At 50.9% G+C, this 24,077-nt stretch overlaps 2 protein-coding genes across 4 annotated transcripts; one reads left to right on the top strand and one right to left on the bottom strand.

The window, feature by feature from the left end:
* Nucleotides 1-595: 595 nt before the first annotated feature.
* Nucleotides 596-12,197, bottom strand: PCSK1N (proprotein convertase subtilisin/kexin type 1 inhibitor). The gene is made up of 6 exons (XM_077324309.1): nucleotides 12,011-12,197; nucleotides 11,879-11,890; nucleotides 11,612-11,692; nucleotides 11,193-11,554; nucleotides 5,052-5,650; nucleotides 596-1,564 (listed from the first exon to the last, which is right to left on the bottom strand). The coding sequence occupies exons 1-6, from the start codon at nucleotides 12,195-12,197 to the stop codon at nucleotides 1,291-1,293; spliced, it is 1,515 nt and encodes a 504-aa protein (XP_077180424.1). The 3' UTR covers nucleotides 596-1,290.
* On the top strand, nucleotides 10,092-23,850 carry LOC143833562 (metalloproteinase inhibitor 1-like). Of its 3 annotated transcripts, none has more exons than XM_077329518.1 (7): nucleotides 10,092-10,232; nucleotides 14,875-15,097; nucleotides 15,239-15,410; nucleotides 17,403-17,479; nucleotides 19,646-19,763; nucleotides 21,804-21,968; nucleotides 23,710-23,850. In XM_077329518.1, exons 3-6 carry the CDS (start codon nucleotides 15,275-15,277, stop codon nucleotides 21,935-21,937), a joined length of 465 nt encoding a protein of 154 aa, XP_077185633.1. In that variant the 5' UTR covers nucleotides 10,092-10,232; nucleotides 14,875-15,097; nucleotides 15,239-15,274; the 3' UTR covers nucleotides 21,938-21,968; nucleotides 23,710-23,850. The 3 variants fall into 3 exon arrangements, with proteins under 3 accessions (XP_077185633.1, XP_077185634.1, XP_077185632.1); XM_077329519.1 differs by lacking the exon at nucleotides 10,092-10,232 and adding an exon at nucleotides 12,316-12,364; XM_077329517.1 differs by lacking the exon at nucleotides 10,092-10,232 and adding an exon at nucleotides 12,319-12,447.
* Nucleotides 23,851-24,077: the final 227 nt, after the last annotated feature.

Genomic DNA, 24,077 nt, shown 5'->3' on the forward strand with positions numbered 1-24,077 from the left:
TGGGGGGTAAACGGTAATGACTGGGGAAGGGAATGGCAAACCACCCCGTATTGAGTCTGCCATGAAAACGCTGGAGGGCATCACCCCAAGGGTCAGGCATGACTCAGTGCTTGCACCTTTACCTTTACCACTGCTTAGAAATACGCCTTTACAATACTGGAGCAATATGTAGTTTGTAGTGTGGTTTTGGGAAGAATTGGCGCAGTCGTTTTCTTGCGCTTGTAATTCACTAGCCCCCCTCTGTTTCGATCTGCTCAGAGAACTTTGAGCCCCCCCCTTTAAATTAGTTGGGGGTAACAGATGACATCTGTTTTTACGAGTTTATAAATCATAAAAATCGCACCTGCTTGGTGTAGGTTGCTCCCTCCTCCCTCGATGTTGTGTGTGTGTGGGGGGGGACTCACAGCCTGCAATTCCCCCCCTCTGGCTGCAGTGCTGTATGAACCAGCTAGCTGCCTAACGCATGTGGTCACCCACCCTGAGCTACCCAGGAAGGGGCAGGTTCTAAAAATACAGATTTGTCGTTATCGCTTTATTTAGAAGCAGGAAAACCAGGATCGCAAGGGCGAAAGGATGACGCTGACAAGGCCGAAGCTACGTTAAAATACCTGACGGGCTTTTAATAGCTGACTCATCAAACACCAAAATTCTCGCCGCAAGCAGGTTCGAACGTGGCGATGGAACGAGAACGGGGAGGGGGGGTGTGCGCGTGTGTGGGTCGGCGTTCAACAAGGGTGAACACAAAGGCGGATTAGCCGCTGCGACAGAGACAAGCATGGAGAGAGGAAGGGAGCAGCAAAGGGGCTCTCAGGGCTGGATTGGGCACCCTGGGGTGGGTGGGGGGGGCTTGATTGAGCCACATTCCACCCCCCACCCCCCCAAAAGCCACAATGTCAGGAAACCACAGCTCTGGCAACGGACCCCGAGAAGAATAGCTCAAAGGAAGGCTCCCAACCACACTAGACAAGGGCGGACGAACGGTGGCCCTCCAGATCCCCGCAGACTACAATAACCATGAGCCCATGCCAGCTGGCCGCGCTGGCAGTGCCTCATGGTAACTTTAGTCCACGGACACGTGGAGAGCCACAGTCTGGCCGCCCTCGCACTAGAACACCAGGACTGGGGAGGGGGGACGCCCGCTCCAGGTGACCTTCCTTGGCCCCTGGTATTTTGGGGTCCGGAGGCAGGAAGAAACAGTAGGTGTCGCTCACAGTCCGTTAACATTCAGCGGCGGCGGGAGGGAAGGGGGAGTTGTAGGTGGTGGCGGAGCGGCCCCCCCCCTCCCAGGGCTTAGGCCGAGGCAAATCCACGCTGTTCAGGAAGGTAGCGGAGCCTCTGCACTGCCCCCGCCACCTCCTTCTTTCTCCCGGCCCCTTCCGTCCGCTTGACCCGCTGCAGCTGGGGCTGCCCTCCGGCCTCCGCGCCGAGCCGCTTGACCCGCAGGAGATTGGGTGGCTCGGGAAGGTCTCCTGCGTCGAAGAGGGCCCGTCGCAAACGCCGAGGGGAGGCGGGGAGGCGTTGTGGGGGCAGGTTGGTGCCGGACAGGATTTTCCCAACCAGGTACCTGCAAAGGACAGCGTAGAAACAGGAGGCTGAAGCCAGGAGCTGGGAAGGCCACGGAACCCTCGGCTGGCGCCGGAAACAGATGCAGACTCAAGAAATTCGCCCCTCGGCAAGAATCATAGAGTTGGAAGGGACCTCATGGGTCATCTAGTCCAACCCCCTGCACTGTGCAGGACACTCACAACCCTCTCGCTCACCCACTGTCACCTGCCACCCCCTTGAGCCTTCACAGAATCAGCCTCTCTGTCAGATGGCTCTCCAGCCTCTGTTTAAAAATCTCCAAAAATGGAGAACCCACCACCTCCCGAGGAAGCCTGTTCCACTGAGGAACCGCTATGACTGTCAGGAACTTCTTCCGGATGTTGAGATGGCATTTCTTTTGCATTAATTTCATCCCATTGGTTCTGCTCCATCCCTCTGGGGCAAGAGAGAACAACTCTGCTCCATCCTCTACATGGCAGCCTCTTAAATACTTGAAGATGGTTATCAGATCCCCTCCCAATCATCTCCTCTCCAGGCTAAACAGACCAAGCTCCCCCAACCTTTCCTCCTACGTCTTGGTCTCCAAACCCCTAACCCTCTTTGTTGCCCTCCTCTGGACACGTTCCAGTTTGTCAACATCCCTCTTCAACTGGGGTGCCCAAAACTGAACACTGTACTCCAAATGAGGCCAAACCAGAGCAGAGTAAAGCGTGTCCAGATCATCTCCTGTGATCTGGACACGAGACTCCATTTGATACGGCCCCAAATCCCATTTCCCTTTTTAGCCACCAAGTCACACTGCTGACTCATGTTCAACGTATGGTCGACTAAGAGATAAGTGGCAGAAAACAGGACATCTGACATTGTTCTGGGGCAGCACACACAGAGAACCCTCACTTCCTGTGATGGAATCTGGAAGGACGGTTAGATGCATCTCTACCAGAAAACCCCTCAATTGATGGCATAGAGCATAGAATGACAGCATTCATTTCCCTGCGGAGAATTTGCACTGGAAAGGCTTGTGACAATTTCCCCACCAATCCCAAAGCTACAGCAGAAGCCAGGTGTTCTTTGTATGGGTGCAGGTAAGAAAAGAAACAAAAATCTCAATTTCTCTTTGAATTAATTTCAACCCACTGGTTCTGGTCCGAACCTCTGACAACTCTGCTCCATCTTCTATAGCAGGGGTAGTCAACCTGTGGTCCTCCAGATGTTCATGGACTACAATTCCCATGAGCCCCTGCCAGTTGGCAGGGGCTCATGGGAATTGTAGTCCATGAACATCTGGAGGACCACAGGTTGACTACCCCTGTTCTATAAGACAGCCTTTCAAGTATTTGAAGATGGTTATTCTATCACCTCTTAGTCGTCAAACGTATGAGTACTGATAGGAGGGGCGTGACACATTGTTGACGGGGTTCGGCCCCTTTCATCATGATCGCACCACTTTGGGGGTTTCTCGAAGCCTGAAGAATTTTCCGGGGGTTTCTCTATGGTAAAAAGGTAGAGAAAGGCTCTAGGGCTAGAACACAGCATTCAAAATCAGTTCTGGAGCTGAACCATCACAGAATCTGAAATGTTAGGGAGAATGCGTCTTTCCCCATAGGCTTTGCTTCATTATGCAACTTAAGTTCCTGACTTAGCTATGGCTCATTAAATCTACTTATCAGACCTTTTGCTTTCACACTGTCTTCGAATGTCCTTGGAGATTTAGTCAGCCACCGTAAACTGGCTCTGATAACCCCGGAATTCCCTTCTGCTGAACAGCCATTTGTCTGCTGTCAGAATTTGGATGTTGTGACACGGTTTGCTAATTTAACAGCATTAACTTTTGCTTTGCATTTCCACTGTTATGATGGTGGTTCATTAGGCTGAGGAAGAGCGCCTGCACTCTAAAGCTCACGCCTTGAATAAACCTTTGTTGGTCTTAAAGGTGCTACTGGACTCTGACTTTGCAAATCGGCAACAGTGTCCTCTTTAGCATTCTCCACATCTTTCATGCCTGCACACTGTGCATAAACTCCACATCATTTGGAATCCTGTGTCCAGTTCTGGTCACCGCACCTCAAAAAAGTTCTGATTGCATTACAAAAGGTGCAGAAAAGGGCAACTAAAATGAATTATGAAGAAGAAGAAGAAGAGTTGGTTTTTATATGCCGCTTTTCCCTACCCAAAGGAGTCTCAAAGCGGCTTACAGTCGCCTTCCCTTTCCTCTCCCCACAACAGACACCCTGTAAGATGGGTGAGGCTGACAGAGCCCTGATATCACTGCTCGGTCATAACAGTTTTATCAGTGCTGTGGCGAGCCCAAGGTCACCCAGCTGGCTGCATGTGGGGGAGCGCAGAATCGAACCCGGCATGCCAGATTAGAAGTCCGCACTCCTAACCACTACACCAAACTGGCTCATGGAGGATACCTTCCTTATGAACAATGTTTAAAGAGGTTCAGGCTCTTAAGCTTGGAGAAAGGACCACTGGGGGGGGGGGACAGGACAGGGCAGCCTTTTTCTAACCTCTTAACCCAGGAGGAGTCCATGAAATAATTTTTCAGGTTTCAAGGAGCCCTGGGCATGTCAGCTGGCCATGCGCCCCTGCCACACCCCCAAGAATTGACATCACCACCTGCATTAACAGGCAGGCTCAAGGACTAGGAAAGAGACAGGAGGTGGTTTAAGCAGGGAGAAAGCATGCAGGCCCTGACCACCTCCCAGGCACAGAAAACACAAGAGAATTCACTTGTGCTCGGGAGGGAGAGCAATGGAAGTGGTGAGAGAGGCTGAGAAAATTAAGGCAGGAGGGGAAAAGCTACGGACCCCCTCCAGAGCTCCTCCTGGTTGGGACTCCGTGGGATAGAGGTTTACAAAATTATGCCTGGGACAGAGAAGGCAGAGAAAAAAAGGTCCCTTTCTCCCTTTCTCACGGGAATTCGGGGGCAATCCATGAAATTTATGAGCAAGAGGCTGAGAATTATGAGGAATTCGTTCTTCACACAAAGAGTAATCGATTTCTGGAATTCGCTGTGGCAGCTACAGGCACAGAGAGCAGCTAGATAAACAGACACCTGGAGTGGCTCTTAACCACAAGGTCAAGATGGAACACCATCTAGGGCAGGGGTAGTCAACCTGTGGCCCTCCAGATGTCCATGGACTACAATTCCCATGAGCCCCTGCCAGCTTTGCTGGCAGGGGCTCCTGGGAATTGTAGTCCATGAACATCTGGAGGACCACAGGTTGACTACCCCTGATCTAGGGCACACTCTTATTCTGGGTACTTGGGGCGGCCACAGTGGGAGAGCTTCTGGAGTTCTGGCCCTGCTGGGGGACCTCCTGGTGGCCCCTGGGTTTTGGCCCCTGTATGACACAGAATGTTGGACTGGAGGGGCCACTAGCCTGATCCAACATGGCTTCTCTTATGTTCTTATGACGCGTGAACTTCACAGACCATGGAACGTCACCCATTCTCATCGATTCACTTTACACGTGGCAGCTCTCACAATTCCACTCTACCTTAGCATTTCGGGATCCACCTCTCCGACAGCCTCTTCTTCCCCGCCCGGCTCTTCTTGGGGTTCGAACCCCCCCTCCGGGGCCCCATAGCGACTGAGGGATGTTCTCGGCGGAGAGGAGCCCCCTGCGAGGCTGGTCTCGTCGTAGTCGGGGTACAACGCGGCTCCCTTGGCTTCTTCCCACAGCCTCAGCAGGTTGGCCAGGTAGACGGACTCCTGGTCCCGTCGATGGCCGTCCTGGAGCAGATGCTGCAAAGCCAGGGCCAGACGTTCCTCCGGCTGGAACTGGCTCCCAGGGGGTGGCGCCGCAGCCCTTTCTAACGCTTGGGCCAAACGGTCGTCTTGTAGTTGGTTACCAGAGGTGGCCAGGGCTCTCTCCAAGGCTTGGGCCATGTGGTCATCCCGCAGTTGTCCACCGGGGGGCGACATGGCTCTCTCCAGTGCCGCCAACCGGACCAATTCGGGATAATACGCTTCGTTGGCCAGCGCTGTCTCAACGGCCTCGTAGGGCACTCCCTGAAGGTCGCGCCGAACTCTCCGTGGGCCCACAGATAAACTGAGGGCTTGCCCTCCGCGCGAGCTTCCCGCAGTGGAGAAAGGCTGCAAGAAAGGAGAGAAGATGGGAAGGGCGTGAATGCAAACATCAAAAGTCAGGCTGGTCACATAAAGGGGGGGGGGAAATACCCCAGTATTTTTAGGTAATTGTCAGTTTATATACTGCCTTTCCCCAAGGGCTCCGGGCAGCTCACAACATATCCTTATCCATTGTTGTTCCTCTATATATTTGTGAAACAGCCTAGGGGGTGGGACGTGTCTGGCTGTCCAAGTTAGAATAGGGCCAATCAGGGTGCAGCCAGCTTTGCCCTGATTGGCCCTGCCCCTGCAGCTCCCGCCGTCCATCCCTGGACTCTAGCCTCTTTGTTCTCAGACGCCTCAGTGCCTGGAGCCAGCAGCAGGTAAGGGGAAAGGCCCTGGGCAAAGGATCGTGGTGGAGGGCCTCCTAACGAGCGTCTCTCGGCCTGCTAGGATGGGCCTGCTGACGAGGGTTTCCTGGTTGTGAGTGCCGCCCAAGGCCACCTTAAGCTGCCTGGCTAGGGTCCAGGGGAGGGAACCCTTTCAAGGCCTGTTCTTAGGAATGGGCTTTGAAGATGGTCAACAATAAAACGTTAAAAACAATCCGATTCATACATTAAAACCAGCTTGGTGTCGTGGTTAAGAGCGGCAGCTTCCAATCTGGCGAGCTGGGTTTGATTCCCCACTCCCCCACGTGAAGCCAGTGGGGTGACCTTGGGTTAGCCACAGTCCTGATAGAGCTGTTCTCACAGAGCAGTTCTGTCAGAGCCACACCTACTTCACAGGGTGTCTGTTGTGGGGAGAGGAAGGGAAGGCGATTGGAAGCCGCTTTGAGACTCTTTTGGGTAGTGAAAAGCAGGGTATAAAAACCAACTCTTCTTCAATCAAAATCTTAAATTTGGCAGTTTCTCTCAGGTTAGAAGTGAGGGGGGTACAATGCATTGTTACTAAGAATTTCCGGATGGCGTATAGATGGTCATTGACTTGCGTTGGGAGGGCAGTGACTGAGGGTGTTGTCTTGATACGACTCAACTATATGCCTGGCGGAACATCTCATTCTTATAAGCCTTGCAGAATAATTTGACATTTGGCCGATCTTTCTTTCTTTTTCTTTCTTTTTCTTTCTTTTTCTTTCTTTTTCTTTCTTTCTTTCTTTCTTTCTTTCTTTCTTTCTTTCTTTCTTTCTTTCTCTCTTTCTCTCTTTCTCTCTTTCTTTCTCTTTCTTTCTTTCTTTTTCTCTTTCTCTCTCTCTCTCTCTCTCTCTCTTTCTCTTTCTTTCTCTCTTTCTCTTTCTTTCTTTCTTTCTTTCTTTCTTTCTTTCTTTCTTTCTTTCTTTCTTTCTTTCTTTCTTTCTCTCTCTCTCTCTCTCTCTCTCTCTCTCTCTCTCTCTCTCTCTCTCTCTCTTTCTTTAGATTTTTATACCGCCCTTCCCTACGGCTCTGGGCGGTTTACAGAAAACATTTCAGAACACTACATGGATCTTGTTATGACAGAGAGTTTCACTTGGTGTTGCCAGGGCTGAAATAGTCCTGGCTCCAGTTGAGGCCCATTTGACTTCTCCGGGGCCAGGGATCTTGAGCAGATTTTGCATGTTTGGCCATTGGTGTTTTTTTTTGGGGGGGGGGATAATGGAGAAGGCGGTCCTGCAGGTAAGAAAGCCCCAGATTGTCCTTCCTGGCACCCGAAGTGTTGTGGTAGAACCTTTGACTCAACATGGTATGCGAGGGGGGGGGGACCCTGGATACAGAAACTGGTGTATTTTTACCAACAATAAAGGATGCTTAATCATCCCTTTGAAATCAATGATCACCTAAATAAACTTCACTTCAGCCGTCTCGCACCCAAGAGAGTCCTTGTCAATCAACCACGCGAGAATAGCAGGATGTAGAACAAGAAGCATTTACTCTGTCCTGAATCACTGGGTAGAAAATGGACTGCATGGTTTTCCTTAGATCTCTCGGAATATAAAATCTAGACTGACAATTTTTAACAATAAAAATGCACACTGAAAACTCAGACAAAAGACCCAGAACAGCCCCGAGCCCCTCCCCGACGATCTATCTTCGGCCCAGGCCCTCCCTCCTGAATACAGAAAGAAGAACCGTTCCAGATTTTTCCCTCTGGCTTCTGTCTCGATTTCCCTTCAGTCTGTGACAGGAGAGCATCAAGGAAAAGCAGATGTACGTTGGGCGACCCAGTGGTTTATGCCAGTATTCGTAGCAGCCGATCCACGGGAACATCTGTTTATAGGAACTAATTTCCCTCTGAGGTGAGAGGTTTCCCTATCGATTTAGAGCTGCGATATTGTACGTTGGATTCAAGTGAGTCGCTGCGTCGGTCTGAAGCAGCAGGACAAATTTAGAGTCCGGCGGCACAGATCCTGTACGTCCACACCCTAACCTTCTGAGGAAATTCGGTCCTAATTCCAGCCTATCTGCTCGATCCATCACCGGACTAACCGACAACAATGCATTGCTGTAAATCATTAGTCCAACGGTCGAGCGTAACTAATAATAATAGTTACCATTAAATCCATTAACGGGTATTTTGCATATCCTTGGAGGTGAAATTGAGCCGTGTCAGGCTCTGGCGTAGGGGGCAGGCATCAGGCCTCGGCTCAAATGCTTACGGGAAGGCAGACGGCCCATGGTTCAGGGGTCGAAACGGCCCCTTAAGATACGAACAAGGGTTTCTGGGGTAGGAAGCCAGGCTGGCAAATCCCAAACTTGGCATCTCTGCAGCAGCAGAAAGAAATGGGCGAGAACGCTCAGGCAGCTCTGCAGTCTCCCTGCGGGTTTAGTCACAGCCTAAAGGAGGGGGAGGGGGAGAATACGGGGGGGGGGGGCTTGGTCCCCGAGAGAGTTGCTGGAGCCATAGTGCAGGACCCTTCTGAGCTTCGATTGGGATCTTTCTTTCTGTCCTTTCTCCCCTGGCCATATTATACAATTCTCAGTGCCACTCAAGTTCTACATAAACACCCCCCGGCTCACAATGGGCAGCTGGTTTGGGACAGACTTCAAGGAAATATTACTTTGACACAGAGAGGGATTAAAACGTGGAATTCGGTGCCAGAGGATGGAGTGATGGCCACAGGGATAGGGAATGAGATTCATGAAAGAGCGGACTATCAGTAATGGCTATTTCATCTGTTTCTTCGTTGTTTTTACAGGCTGCCCTTCCCCGAGGGTGCAGGGCGGCTCACAAAAGTTAGCACAGTACAGATACACAATATAATGTGTAAAATTTAAAATACAAGTTATCGCTATTTAAAAACAGCAGACCCACATGCTATAGACCAAGGGTAGTCAACCTGTGGTCCTCAAGATGTCCATGGACTACAATTCCAATGAGCCCCTGCTAGTGCTCGCAGGGGCTCATGGGAATTGTAGTCCATGGACATCTGGAGGACTACAGGTTGACTACCCCTGCTATAGACTAGCCATGGTGGCTCAGGGGAACCTCACCATTCAGAGGCACTACCCCCACCCCCCCTGAATACCAGGCGACACCAGGGGAAGGCCTTGGCCTCTCTGCTCTGTTGTTGGCCTTCTAAGGAAACTGGCTGGCCCCTGTGTGAGGCAGGATGCTGGATTAGAGGGACCCTCCCTGGTCAGACCCAGCAGGGCTCTTCTGAGGTTCTTCGGAAAGCCTTGGCCCCTGTGTGAGGCAGGATGTTGGACCCAGCAGGGCTCTTCTGAGGTTCTCATGAAGGCCTCGGCCTCTCTGCCCTGTTGTTGGCCCTCCAGAGGAACTGGCTGGCCCCTGTGTGAGGCAGGAGGCTGGACTAGAGGGACCCCTGGTCAGATCCAGCAGGGCTTTTATGATATTATGTAGGCCTTGGCCTCTTTGCCAGGTGCACACTCCTTTTCGTAAAAGTCTACTTCACATCTGTTCCGTGGGCATACACACTCCCACACACAGCCATGACAAGACCTTCCTTGCACACCCAACCCGGGACCATCGCTAACACCTCCCTGACATTTGACACACCGCCCACAATAGACCAAGACGCACCCACCAGTTTGCTCTCGATACACATGATGGATGTTCTTTAAAATGCTCTAACTCAGGGGTAGTCAACCTGTGGTCCTCCAGATGTTCATGGACTACAATTCCCACGAGCCCCTGCCAGCTTTGCTGGCAGGGGCTCATGGGAATTGTAGTCCATGAACATCTGGAGGACCACAGGTTGACTACTCCTGCTCTAACCTATCTCTATGCACTCACACTCACATGGTGCATATTTTCTGTTTCATGCGCAAGCCATGCAGTTCCGTTCTGGTATACACGTAACTCCCTTGTAAAGGAAGTTTCCCTCCCCTGGGCAGCTACCCAGGGCATGAAGAAGAAAAAGAAGGGTTGGCTTTTTATACCCCACTATTCACTACTCGAAGCAGTCCCAAAGCGAATTAAAAGACCCCCTGTGAGGTAGGTGGGGCTGAGAGAGCTCTGAGAGAACTGCCTTACAAGAACCCTTAGAGAACTGTGAGTGGCCCAAGGTCACCCAGCTGACTGCATGTGGAGGAAGAATGGGGAATCAGACCCGGCCACTGCTCTTAGACCACGACATCATGCTGGCCCTATGACTCTTCTTCTGCACGTATCACAGGTACTCTCTGGCATCAAATCCATGCACTTGCACATGACAGTTCTGGAGAGGTGGGAGGGGAATAGACACATGCAAACATGACTCACTGCCTCATGATTTCTGACAATACACATGCACACCCGGGGGATAACGGCCTCAGATGTTGAGGGCCATTTGTCATTCGGGGTCCTCACAGCCTTTATACAATGCAGGGATTGCATCTCTGTTTTCCACCTGCCCTTGCAAAGAAAGAGCACCAAAATCTCCAGCGCTCCGAAGTATCAGATTCCGTGTTGTGATAATCCCGTTAATTCCGGAGAGGCAGAGAGATGATAAAACCCTCTCTTGGCAGCCATCGTGGTGCTAGCGGATAAAGTGTGGCAGATTCTAATTGGGAGAACTGGGTTTGATGCCCCAGTCCTACTCTACATGCAGCCAGCTGGGTGACCTTGGGCCAGTCCTAGTTCTTAGGGCTGTTCTCCCAGAGCTCTCTCAGCCCCCCCTACCACCCAGGTTGCAGGGAGAGGAAGAGGAGGCACACGAGGCCTGCTGGAGGAGCTTGAGCCAGCCCCAGTTCTCTCAGAGCTCCCGCAGCCCCACCTCCAAAAAAGGGCGTCTGCTACAGGGAGAGGAAGGGAAAGGGGTGTGCAAACCGCTGGAGGGGGGGTCCTTTGGATTGTGAATTGCGGGTTATTAAAATAAAAGCAGCTACTTCTTTCCTTTTCCCCACCCCACCCCCAAACCAGTGCCTGCCCCCCCAGCCTCCCCCCCAAATGCAAACGCTGCAATTCACTGCGGGCACCGACGCATTGCAGAAAGGCAGCCGCAATCGCTATTGCAAATGCAAAACAAGCACATAAATGCAGGGCGCTCCCCTTTCTGCAGCACAGAGCGAAGGCGCGGCCGGCCCAAGAGCCGGTCCCGAGGGTGCCAACCGAGCCCCGGGCGGGGCGGGAGGCAGCGCCCGGGGGCTTCGCCTACCTTGGCGGCTCCGAGGCCCGAGAGCAGCGCGAGCAGCAGCGCCGGGCCCATCGCTCCCTCGGCGGCCGACGGAAGCAGAGGCTGCCCAGGCGGCGGCGGCGGCGACAGCAAGCGAGCCACGGAGCCGAGCCCGACTGCGCCAGACCCCCGCCCGCCCGCCCGCCGCCAGCCACAGCGCCGCCCGCCCCGGCCCCGCCCCGCCCCTTCCCCGCAGGGGCCGCCACGGCAAGGGCGCCTCTGGGCACGGGCAGAGCGCCGCCCCCTCTCGCCCCTGGCCGCACCGGCGGGAAGGGTGCCTCTGGGCACGGAAAGAGCACATCCCTCTCTTGTCCCTGACCTTTGGAAAGAGAAAAAGGCCAGATCTGCGGGAAGAGGAAAAGGGTGTCTCTGGGCACGGGCAAAGGGCATCCCTCACTCACCCGTGGCCAGTTCTTTGGAAAGAGGAAAAGGGTGCCTCTGGGCACGGGCAAAGGGCATCCCCCACTCACCCGTGGCCAGTTCTTTGGAAAGAGAAGGGTGCCTCTGGGCACGGGCAAAGGGCATCCCTCACTCACCCGTGGCCAGTTCTTTGGAAAGAGAAGGGTGCCTCTGGGCACGGGCAAAGGGCATCCCTCACTCACCCGTGGCCAGTTCTTTGGAAAGAGAAGGGTGCCTCTGGGCACGGGCAAAGGGCATCCCTCACTCACCCGTGGCCAGTTCTTTGGAAAGAGAAGGGTGCCTCTGGGCACGGGCAAAGGGCATCCCTCACTCACCCGTGGCCAGTTCTTTGGAAAGAGAAGGGTGCCTCTGGGCACGGGCAAAGGGCATCCCTCACTCACCCGTGGCCAGTTCTTTGGAAAGAGAAGGGTGCCTCTGGGCACGGGCAAAGGGCATCCCCCACTCACCCGTGGCCAGTTCTTTGGAAAGAGAAGGGTGCCTCTGGGCACGGGCAAAGGGCATCCCCCACTCACCCGTGGCCAGTTCTTTGGAAAGAGAAGGGTGCCTCTGGGCACGGGCAAAGGGCATCCCCCACTCACCTGTGGCCAGTTCTTTGGAAAGAGGAAAAGGGTGCCTATGGGCATCGCTCACTCGCCTGTGGCCAGTGGTTTAGAAAAAGGGTGCCTCTGGGGATGAGCAAAGGGCATCCCTCTCTCGCCCAACCCTCTCATCAAAGATTTGGAGAAAAGAAGAAGGTATCTCTGGACATGGTCAAAATCCATCCCTCTCTCACCCCGGCCTGATCTATAGGAAGAGGAAGGGGTCCCTCTGTGGACAGGTAAACAGCATCCCTCTCACCCCTGGCCAGTTGAGATTCGGGGCAGGGGGGGTGGGGTGGACTCCCCAGTTTCTCAGGGGCAGGGGTCACAACGTAGCCTGGTGATAGAGATTACTTAAACATGATTTGTAATTTCAAAAAATCCATCACCAGTGAATTGTGTGGTTTGAACCATGTAATTTCTTTCACTCGTAATAGTCTGAAGGACCACAGTCAAAGCCGGAGGGCTCTCTAAGAGGAATGATGTCATGGCCTCCTCAGAGACAATGAGTGAGATGTTTTCATCGGCCTGTGAAAGGAAATCCTTCCTCGCCCTCCCTCTTTTCCCTCCAGCTGAAGTCTGTGTAACTAGTCACAGTCTAGTGGTGGATTTGAACTCTGTTCTCCCCAATCCCCACGTCCCTTCTCAACAGGGAGCATATGGCCTTCTGGGGAGGGTCCAGCACATTTGAAGGGGGCCACAGTGGGAAATGTGAGAAGGGGAGCCCAAAGAATTTATGGGAGGCCCTGGAAACTGAACCAACATAATACTTTTTTTGTCAAGTACGGCGGCATTAATTGCTAGACCTTCATCAAGGGAAGAAACAAGAAATCACTTAATCCATTCCCCTTCACATATGCTTGGATTAATGGATTTGAGAAAAGGAAACCAACGCCCATGACTCTCTTGGCCAAATGATCTAGAAATCTCCCTTTTGCCTATAAAAGGTATGTCATGTACAGTTAATTCACTGATAAAGGTAAAGGTAAAGGTATCCCCTGTGCAAGCACCGGGTCATGTCTGACCCTTGGGGTGACGCTCTCTAGCGTTTTCTTGGCCGACTCAATACGGGGTGGTTTGCCAGTGCCTTCCCCAGTCATTACCGTTTACCCCCATAGCAAGCTGGGTCCTCATTTTACCGACCTCGGAAGGATGGAAGGCTGAGTCAACCTTGAGCCGGCTGCTGGGATTGAACTCCCAGCCTCATGGGCAGAGCTTCATGTCTTCTGCCTTACCACTCTGCACCACAAGAGGCTCTAATTCACTCATAACTTATGTCTTAAGCAAGAGAGATTTCTGTTTTCTGTATAGCCTGCAAAACGGAGTTCTTCCGCCAAGTATATGATCAGGGCCATTGGTAAAGCAGGTGGCATGGGTATTGATATTGGCACCGGACATCTTGGCGCAGGTTGGTCTCCCCCTATGCCAGTGTTTCTCAACCTGGGGGTCAGGACCCCTTTGGGGGTTGAATGACTCTTTCACTGGGGTCACGGCAGGGTGAGCAGCTTGGCCGATTGGGCCTCATCCACATAACAGCCTTGCGGGGTAGGTCGAGATAGAGCGTTCGTCTGTCTGGAGCAGCGGAAAAGCGCGAGATCAGCATGGTGGGACAAGAGGCAGAGCTGAACTGAGAATCCCCGGAAAAAAACCCAATTTATATGCAATCATGAACAATGGATCTTCACGCCATGGGTCAGATTCGGTTTAATTTCTGTGAAAGAAACTGGCATGATTTTATGGTTGGGGTCACCACCACATGAGGAACTGCCCCTGCACTAGGAAGGCTGAGAACCACTGCTCTATGCCGTCCTCGTAAGGTTTATTTCCAGTATAAAGTTTTCGCCATCTGTTGGGTTGTAATGTTCTCGATTGGGGTTTTAATGGGTATTTTATGGGGATTTATTTATTGTTGGATTATCCGTTGTGACCCGCCTCAAGCCGGCTTCGAGAGCGGAAGGCTATAAATCAAATAAATCAATAAAAGATTGGTCACAGTGAGAATCGATGGATTTCCTGGCTCCAGCTACAAAATGATGCATGTAAGATGGTAAACACAGGTTTGCAAAATGATGCCTGGGATAGAGAAGGCAGAGAAAGGCGTACTTTTCTTCCTCTTTCATGAGACACGGTTAAATTGATGTTTCCAGGATCCCTTTCTAGCTTCGGGGCTGGAGCAGGTGTCTCCATTTCAACACGCCTGAATGTAAGCAAATATCCAACCGTGAACACTCCCTGTCAGTTTGGTGTAGTGGTTAGGAGTGCGGACTTCTAATCTGGCATGCCGGGTTCGATTCTGCGCTCCCCCACATGCAGCCAGCTGGGTGACCTTGGGCTCACCAGGGCACTAATAAAACTGTTCTGACCGGGCAGTGATATCAGGGCTCTCTCAGCCTCACCCACCTCACAGAGTGTCTGTTGTGGGGAGAGGAAAGGGACGGCGACTGTAAGCCACTTTGAGCCTCCTTTGGGTAGGGAAAAGCGGCATATAAGAACCAACTCCTTCTTCTTCTTCTGTCGTCTCACATTCTAGTTCTGATCATGGTTCTCAACCTGGGGGTCAGGACATACTACTGCCAAGACTGGTCTTCCCCAATCTTGGCGAATCTGATTTTTCTTACCTAAATGCTTAACGTTACATTTGTAACTCTAAAAATTTGTTTTATTAGTTTTGGCCCAGCTTTCCAGCCTTAATAAAGCTGGCTCCATCATGCCTCTCTGCACACAACTGCCTCTGGTCACAGACCTTGAGCAGGAAAGGAAAATTTGGAAAGCCAAAGAGGAAATGTGAGGAGCTTTATGTACCAGCCTGATGGACCAAGACCTTCAGTTGGGGCAGGAAGGAGTCACCAAGAGAACACAGAAGACTTCTAGAGAGCAGCGGGGAACAAGGTGAGGAAACCCCCTGTGTTCTTCTCTCCCTGCAGTCCCCCATCGTCCTCACTGGGAGAAAAAAAAATCTGCTCTCAGCTTTAACGCTGAGCTTCTGGTCAGTGAAGTTGTGTGATATGACTCTGCATCTCTGTCCTCCAGGTCCCTTCAGAGACACTTTCCTCTTCCATCTCACTAATGAAAATGGAGTCGGCTAAGCTGTGTGCATTTCTGGCAGCCAGCTTTCTTCTCCTCACTTTGCTGATGGATCCCACTGCAGCCTGCATGTGCGCACAGCAGACGGCATTAGAGGCGTACTGCAACACTCCTTTCTGTAAGTCTTTGCCAGCATCTTTGCCATCTCTTGTCACCCTGCCCACCCCCCCAATGTGCCTTCATTTTCACTCTGGATCCTGATGCTCCATCTAAAAGAAGTATGTCACTAAAAACGTACACACACTCAAACCGTTTCTCTATTGTCTTTTGGACAGATTTGAATGGGTCTGAAGTAGCACAATAGTGTTGGTCTGAAGTAGCACAATAAAACGTCCAGTAGCACCTTTAAGACCAACAAAGATTTATTCAAGGCGTGAGCTTTCGAGTGTCTGAGGAAGAGTGCTTGCACTCGAAAGCTCACGCCTTGAATAAATCTCTGTTGTCTTTTGGTTAACTATGGCAATTACCTGTAATATGTCATGCAATTTTCAATTTGGCTCTCTGGTCTCAGGACAAGATAGTTGCCAGCACAGCTTTTCACTTGCAGGAACAAATGGTAAAGTGAATGCCGTTAACCACTAACATAGACAGTTTTATTTCTCCTATGTTTTTGTGAACTACGACTGACTTCGAGGGGACTGATGGACTGCTTTAGCAAAGAATTATCATATGGCTGTATTTGGATGTTATGACACGGTTTACTAATTTAACAGGATTAACTTTTGCTTAAGGTGACCAGATTGTCCCACTTTTGGAGGGACACCTGGGGGCACCTGGCAAATTGTACTTATGTTGAAATTAAATATATATATATATATATATATATATATATATATATATATATATATATATATATATATATATATATTACAATACTATTTTTGTGTTCTATACGTTCTATGAAACTTTTTGTTCCTCCATATAGACCAAATTTTTAATCAAGAACCCTGAATCTGAAATAGTGCAGAAGCGAAGAAATTCTAGAGCTCCAACCAGAAATTGTGGTGTAAATCTTCTTAGAATCATAGAATCATAGAGTTGGAAGGGACCTCCTGGGTCATCTAGTCCAACCCCCTGCACTATGCAGGACACTCTCAACCCTGTCACACAGCCCCTGTCACCTGCCACCCCCTTAATACGCAGGTATAAAAAGAAAGCTGCCAGAAAGGAGGGTGGGGTAGGAGACCATACTTGCCTGAAGAGGCTGAAGCTGGAATAAAGCAGCAAGCTCGGGAGGGACAGTGGGAGGGCAGAGAAGAGCAGTCCCCGCCTCCCCCCTCACTGCCTTAATGAGGCTAGCACGAGGCTAGCAAGTGTAGCTGCTGCTGCAGGAAGCTCTGAAGCCTCTGTCTCAGAGGGAGAGCAAAGAGCAGGAAGAGGAAAGGAATGAAAAGTGGAGAGAACAGAAGGAGCACATGATTGGATATAAAAAGGCAAGAGGGAAAGAGGGAGGAGGAGGGGAAAGAAAGAGGAGGAGGGTGGGAAAAAAAGGGGAAAAAAAGATCCTGCCCAAAAGGGAAGGGAAGGGGAAAGTCACTATCCAAACACCACCCTCGGCTTATATGCGAGTCAATAAGATTTTCCAGTATTTTTTTGTGAAATTAGGTGCCTTATATGCAGGTCAGCTTATATGTGAGAATATACGGTAAGTGGCTGATCATCACCAACAATATTGGCACAACAGGTACAGGTTCCATTGGGATGGAGTGTATTCAGCATTCCAAGGTTTAATTCCTGTTCGACATAACAATAAAAATAGGTTTTTGGTGGCCATCATGATAGGGCATTTAAAAGTCATGCAGGAATATCTCCCTCATCACTGTGCAAATCAACCGAAGCGCTCATGCGGAAGCAAAAATCCCAGGTGGACAGGGGAGGAAGTGGGCCAGCGGGTCCCCGTGCAATCAAGGGAAAAATGGGGGAAACTTTCCTGAGGTAAAAGAGCGTGGCATAACTTCTGGGCAAGTCCTCTGTGCAGTACATGTCCAAGACGGAGCAGCCCTACACATCACATCAAAGACTGCAATGTGCAGTTTGGCCCCAGCACAACCAAGCTGATATCTAGGAGAGCTTAAAACAGTAAACTAAGCCCTATAATTTCTTCTTGCAGTTATAAGGGCACAATTTCTGGATGCCACTGAAATCGAGGAAAGATTTGAGAGGATTTATGACATCCAAGTAACCAAGGTAAGCATTTCCTCCTGCTGCATAACGTTAAGGGCCAAAATTCACAGCACAGGCTTCTGCCTCTTCTTAGGGTGTGGCCTTAGCATTTCCCTCACTAGAAATGGTGCCAGAGAAGGGCCCTGTATCTCTTTCCTATACCTGCATGCTCACCCCAAGAGTCTCCCCAGCACCATTTCAGGAGGCAGAAGCCACCGGGCATTTGGTTGAGGTCGACCCAAACCATCGCTTCCAATTTATGACCAGAAAGCCTACTAAACATAAACATGAACATGAACATGAACATAAGCATAAGCATAAGCATAAGCATAAGCATAAACATAAACATGAGCGTGAGCATGAACATAAACATAAACATAAACATAAACGTTGAAGGAGAGAAGCCTAAAGCCCATCCCAGCCACACCTCATGTGCAACCAAAATTAGAAAAAGAGAGTTTTGGAAAGGTGAGTCCCTGCTAAGAACACGTCACCATGAGTCAGGCTGGGAAGCCATCTCCTGACTTGTGGATTTTTCATTCTGCATTTTGGCCCTAAGACTTTGCCGTAACCACGAAGGCAAGCCTTGTGATCCCCAAGGGCACAGCTGATGAGGGAGGGGAGTAGGGGGACATCCCATCCCATCCTTTAAAAGCCAATACCGAGACAGGACGAAAAGCCCAAAGGCAACACCTGGCCCCTCACCATTCTTGTTCCACAAAAAGCAGCTCAGTTATTCCACGGTATTCCTAAAGCACACGCAAGAGGTCAGTTGGTCTTCAAAACCATCCTCCGCTGTGAATTATCATTTCCCCATCCTTTCATTACGAGGCTGGGATTTAAGACATGTTCAGCCAGCTTGAAAGAAACAAGGGCTGTGGCTCAGTGGAAGCACCTCTGCTTTACGTGCAGAAGGTCCCAGGCGGAACCCCTGGCATCTCCAGGTAAGAAGGACCAGGGAGTATCTTTGCTCTACAGCAGCACATAAATTTGATTTGACCAGGCTGTAGGTGATGTGAAACAGGGGAAGTCAACCTGTGGTCCTCCAAATGTTTATGGACTACAATTCCCATGAGCAAAATGAGAAAAATGAAAAGCATGCCTACTGGATGGGGGATACGCTTCTAGGTAGCACTGTGTGTGAACGAGACCTTGGGGTACTTGTGGATTGTAAACTAAACATGAGCAGGCAGTGTGATGCAGCGCTAAAAAAGGCAAATGCCATTTTGGGCTGTATCAACAGAGGCATCACATCAAAATCACAAGATGTCATAGTCCCATTGTATACGGCACTGGTCAGACCACACCTGGAGTACTGTGTGCAGTTCTGGAGGCCTCACTTCAAGAAGGACGTAGATAAAATTGAAATGGTACAGAGGAGAGCGACGAAGATGATCTGGGGCCAAGGGACCAAGCCCTATGAAGATAGGTTGAGGGACTTGGGAATGTTCAGCCTGGAGAAAAGGAGGTTGAGAGGGGACATGATAGCCCTCTTTAAGTATTTGAAAGGTTGTCACTTGGAGGAGGGCAGGATGCTATTTCTGCTGGCTGCAGAGGAGAGGACACACAGTAATGGGTTTAAACTTCAAGTACAACGATATAGGCTAGATATCAGGAAAAAGTTTTTCACAGTCAGAGTAGTTCAGCAGTGGAATAGGCTGCCTAAGGAGGTGGTGAGCTCCCCCTCACTGGCAGTCTTCAAGCAAAGGTTGGATACACACTTTTCTTGGATGCTTTAGGATGCTTAGGGCTGATCCTGTGTTGAGCAGGGGGTTGGACTAGATGGCCTGTATGGCCCCTTCCAACTCTATGATTCTATGATTCTATGATTCTATGATTCTAAACGCTAGCAGGGGCTCATGAGAATTGTAGTCCATGAACATCTGGAGGACCACAGGTTGACTACCCCTGATGTGAAAGACCTCTGCTTGACAGCCTGGAGAGACGCTACCAGTCAGAGCAGGAAACGCTGACCTTGATGGTCAGGTGATCTGACTCAGTATAAGGTAGCGTCACGGGTGAAAACTGAGATCATAATTCAGGTTAGCCATGTTCACGCTGACCGTTGAATTGCACAAGGAGAACTGGGAATGCTGACTTCAGTTTAGAAGTTTGTATCAGAACAAGATCTCCTGTCCCTTTGCCCTCGTGCTGATCACTGGAGTGCCTCCTCTCTCTTTCTCTCTCCAGGTAGTAAAGGGCCCAAGAGAACTGAAAAAGTATAAACGCCTCTACACAGCATCACAGTCCAACCTGTGTGGATATATACACCCCGTCCCGTTCACCACTGATGAATATCTCATTGCAGGTACTTATTGCCCCCAACTGTAAGAAAGGATTTTAGGCACTTAAGGTTTCTACTACCTCTGTTGTCTCACTTCTGCAGAACAGGTGCAACGAACTTCAGAACCACTCATGGTGCAAAGGGGACTAGACCAGGCTGAGTTTAACGTGTTCTCCCAGCCTCCTTCTGATTATTATTCTGATTATTATTATTATTCTGATTATTATTACCAGGTTATGACATACAGATTATGCAGTTCAGTAATCTTCTTTATTTGAAGAGAAAACCCAACTCGGAGAATAGCTGAGTATTCCCGGGGTGGCTGCGTCCCCCTGCACAGACTAAGAAAAGAAGCAATTGCAGGCAGCAACTTTCAGTTTGGCGCAGTGGTTAGGAGTGCGGACTTCTAATCTGGCGAGCTGGGTTCGATTCTGTGCTCCCCCACATGCAGCCAGCTGGGTGACCTTGGGAATATCAAGGCTCTCTCAGCCTCACCCACCTCACAGGGTTTCTGTTGTGGGGAGAGGAAAGGCGACTGTAAGCTACTTTAAGACTCCTTCGGGTAGAGAAAAGCGGCATATAAGAACCAACTCTTCTTCTTCTTCAACTTCCATTAAAAGAAAAAAAGAACGACTAATACTCCAGCCTGCAGCCTGGCATGAAACCTCCAGTGCGTAAACGGTCCAGGAGATGCCATGCCTGCAGGGGAGGCCCACTTGATGCTTAAGTTTTCTGTTCGTGTAACCCTTGAGGAAGACCTCCATCTTGTACTGCAACCCTGGCGGAAGAGCTCCGTCTTGCAGGCCCTGCAGAACTGTGCTAGTTCCATCATTGCCCGGATGTTCACCAGGAGCTCACGAACGATAAGTATTGGCGGCTGGCTCTGGAGATTTTGCTACCCATTTCTTCCTCTGCTGCTATGGTTCTAGCCACCCCATGCCATTAGCACCAAGCGGCAATAGACAGTGGGGCTACAACGGTCAGACAAGCAGCACGTGCTTTGCATATGGAGGATCCGTGGCATCTTCAGGAAAGGGAGTGCAGGGGGCATGCCTTCAGAAAATTGCCACCAGGTTGAGTCAGAAATAACACCCTAGAACAGTGGTTCTCAACCTGGGGGTCGGGACCCCTTTGGGGGTCGAACGACCCTTTCACAGGGGTCGCGGCAGGACGAGCAGCTTGGCTGGGGAGGTGGCGCTGCCACTTTTGCTGCTCCTCCTGCAGGCGCCCGCACTCAGCCACCAGCCGCTCCAGCAGGGCCTCCAATGCAGTGCAGTCTCCCGCCAGGTGCTCCAGGTGGTTGCACAGCTCGGTCGGAAAAGAGGCAGAACTGAACCGAGAAACCCCGGAAAGAAACCAATTTATATACAATCATGAACCATGGATCTTCATGCCATGGGTCAGTTTCGGTTTAATTTCTGTGAATTGAACACTGGCATAATTCTATGGTTGGGAGTCACACAACATGAGGAGTTGCATTAAAGGGTCGCGGCATTAGGAAGGTTGAGAACCACTGCCCTAGAAGAACCAGGATCTGAGTTGGTACAAGGCAGCTTGTATACGTTCAAACACCTCAAGGAAGAAGAGCCATCTGGGAAATGCAGCCCTGCCATCACCACTGGGGATGCTGTTTCACCCTACTAGACTTTCAGCCATCAGCCCCAGGAAACAGGACATTATCCATGGGGGCTTTGAAAGTCAAATCACATTTGTCAAAGGCTGCCTTAGGATATGAGTTTTGGGCCCTCTGCATACATCACGTTGCCTCTCTTCATGCCTGGGAAAACCAAAAGGAAACCCACCGAAGATTTAGGATAGCCGGCAAGTTATGCAAATGAAGAAAACGCCTGGAAATCTGACCAATTCGCTTCCCTAATACAGAACTGGTGTTTCCGGGGCACAGATATTGAATTGATTCTTACAAAGGCCTCTACTTATGATGAGAAAGTCTGATAATGTCACCTGACTCCCACAGGAGACAAGCCACAGTGAATCAGCCATTAAACCCCCCCCCCCATCGCCGCCTATATTAACTTTTATTTCTCCGCCTTTTATGTCAAACAGTGAAAAAACATCCTAATGGCCTGTCTACCAGTCTCTGCGGCTTCAATGTGAGGTGGGATCATCTCTCCAAAGCAGACAAGTTAGGCTTCAGGAAACATTTCGACTCTGAATGCCGCAGCCTGGGCTATCCTTAATCAACCAGGAGACGAGGATCTAGCAGGAATTGTAAGGAACCAGGGTCTTGTGGGGAGCACTGAAGGGGGGAGGAAGGCTCGGGATCTTGTTCTCACTGAAGTGTTCAGTCTAGTTTGAAAGCTCTCCTACAACTACAGTCGCAGACGCCAGACTGCAGAGACCCGTTCCACCAGAAGAAAGATGCAGAACGTCCGTGTTGAGCTCTCTCCCGTCCCCTCCCCTCCCCAAACTCTGTCCCCAAACCTCCAGGATTTCCCCAACCTGAAGCTGGCAACCGTATCCTACAATGATACAAAATGACGGATAGCTAGGAGATATATGCCCTTGCCTACAGCTTATGCATGACATGTGGCCGTCCAGATGTCCATGGACTACAATTCCCACGATCCCCTCCCGGCACGTGCTCGTAGGGATTCATGGGAATTGTAGTCTGTGGATGTACGGAGAGGCACAGCTTGGCCAACCCTACACAAAAGGAGGAAGACAAGGATGGGATAAGTGGGTAGCCAGGCAGACTCTCTGGCTGCATCTTCTGGAACCCAGGTGATAGTCTACAGCAGTGGTTCTCAACCTGGGGGTCGGGACCCCTTTGGGGGTCGAACGACCCTTTCACAGGGGTCGCGGCAGGGCGAGCAGCTTGGCTGGGGAGGGGGCGCTGCCACTGTGGCCGCTCCTCCTGCAGGCACCTGCGCTCCACCACCAGCCGCTCCAGCAGTGCCTCCAATGCAGCGCAGTCTCCCGGCAGGTGCTCCAGGTGATGCCGCAGCTTGCCGTCCTTGGGCTCCAGGCAGCGGCAGCGCACCTCCTGCAGCTGCGCATCCAGCCTCTCCAGGCGCTCCTGCTCACCATGCAGTGCGTCCTGCTCTAGTGCCGCCTCCCCGCAGGAAAAAAAAACAATTTAGATACCATCATGAACAATGGATCTTCACGCCATGGGTCAATCTCGGTTTAATTTCTGTGAAAGAACCCTGGCATCGTTTTATAGTTGGGGGTCACCAACACACGAGGAACTGTATTAAAGGGCATCAGGAATATTGAGAACCACTGGTCTCTAGAGTAGTAACCGAGGGCCCAGGAAGAGGGGGCTGTGTCAAAAAGAGGAAGGCCCTAATCATATTTTGACTGGAGCGAGAACTGGGTGGCGGCAGCAACACTAGCCCTGCCCACCCGGGTGCTGCTATGTAAGCCGACACGTAGGCAAAGAGTACTTTAACCCCCCTCCTCTTCAGTGTGAATCGTCATTGCATCTCAAGGATCGTTTATGCACTGGAGGTTTCATGCTGGGTTGCAGGCTGGACTTTTAGTCGTGGCAGGTGGCCCCACCTCTTCCTGCACCCACACGGGGGAGCATTTGACTCAGTGCACCTCATCTGCCCCCTATTTGTGTTCCTGCACGAGAGCTGGGGCTGTAAAGGGCCCAGTGCATAAACGGTCAAGCACTGTCCTCTCCTGAGCAACTTGGCCTGAGTTGACGCGCAGGAGTGAACAGCCAACCAGAGGAGGAAAGCCGGCAATGCTTTTTTATCCACAGTTCACAGGAGCCTGTCTTACAGAGAAGTGGGATAAAGTCAAAGGTAAAGCTGCCAGAACTCAAAAGATGGATGAACGTAGGAGTCACATAGGAACTCCCTTGGGTGCTGGGTTGCTCAGGGGCAGAGAGAGAGGGGTTGTCAACAGGGAAAGGAGGATCACAGGACAGAGAGAGAGAAGTAGACTGTTCCTCTTTCTTCTGGGCCTGGTCCTTATATCTCCATTGTTCTCTCACAAACAGGTCCTTCATCGCCCCCGGCGTATTACTGGATATAAACCTGTTCCAAACAACCACCTCTACACCTGCTTATGGTTCCTTCAGAGAAAAGTTAAACATGGCCTCTGATGAGTTAACAAAACTGACTTCTCTAGTGCGGAATAAAGTGGCTCCTGCAGATTCTGGGTAGTCTGAGCTTTCATTGCCAATATGTAGTCCTTTTTCATACAGAAAACTACAACTCATGGGAAGAGTTAGGTGGGGGGGGGGGCTAAGGAAACGAACAGAAAGGGAAAGCCAGCTGCGGAACTCAAGCTGAAGCTACATGGACAAAGCTGTCTGTGAGAAACCATTCAGGTTGCATGAGCATGACCCTGGTCTCCCCCTATGCC

This window comes from Paroedura picta, chromosome 3 (assembly GCF_049243985.1).
Source record: "Paroedura picta isolate Pp20150507F chromosome 3, Ppicta_v3.0, whole genome shotgun sequence".
Lineage (NCBI taxonomy): Eukaryota > Metazoa > Chordata > Lepidosauria > Squamata > Gekkonidae > Paroedura > Paroedura picta.

Excerpts from the sequence above, each read along its gene's own strand:
- PCSK1N (XM_077324309.1), bottom strand. The coding sequence starts at position 12,197 with ATGCCCTTTGCCCGTGCCCAGAGGCACCCTTCTCTTTCCAAAGAACTG. Across the intron at positions 5,651-11,192 it reads CGGGCCTCGGAGCCGCCAAG|CCTTTCTCCACTGCGGGAAG; the intron begins GTAGGCGAAGCC and ends CCTTTCTTGCAG. Across the intron at positions 1,565-5,051 it reads GTGGATCCCGAAATGCTAAG|GTACCTGGTTGGGAAAATCC; the intron begins GTAGAGTGGAAT and ends TGTCCTTTGCAG.
- LOC143833562 (XM_077329518.1), top strand. The coding sequence starts at position 15,275 with ATGAAAATGGAGTCGGCTAAGCTGTGTGCATTTCTGGCAGCCAGCTTT. Across the intron at positions 15,411-17,402 it reads GTACTGCAACACTCCTTTCT|TTATAAGGGCACAATTTCTG; the intron begins GTAAGTCTTTGC and ends TTCTTCTTGCAG. Across the intron at positions 19,764-21,803 it reads TGATGAATATCTCATTGCAG|TGAAAAAACATCCTAATGGC; the intron begins GTACTTATTGCC and ends TATGTCAAACAG.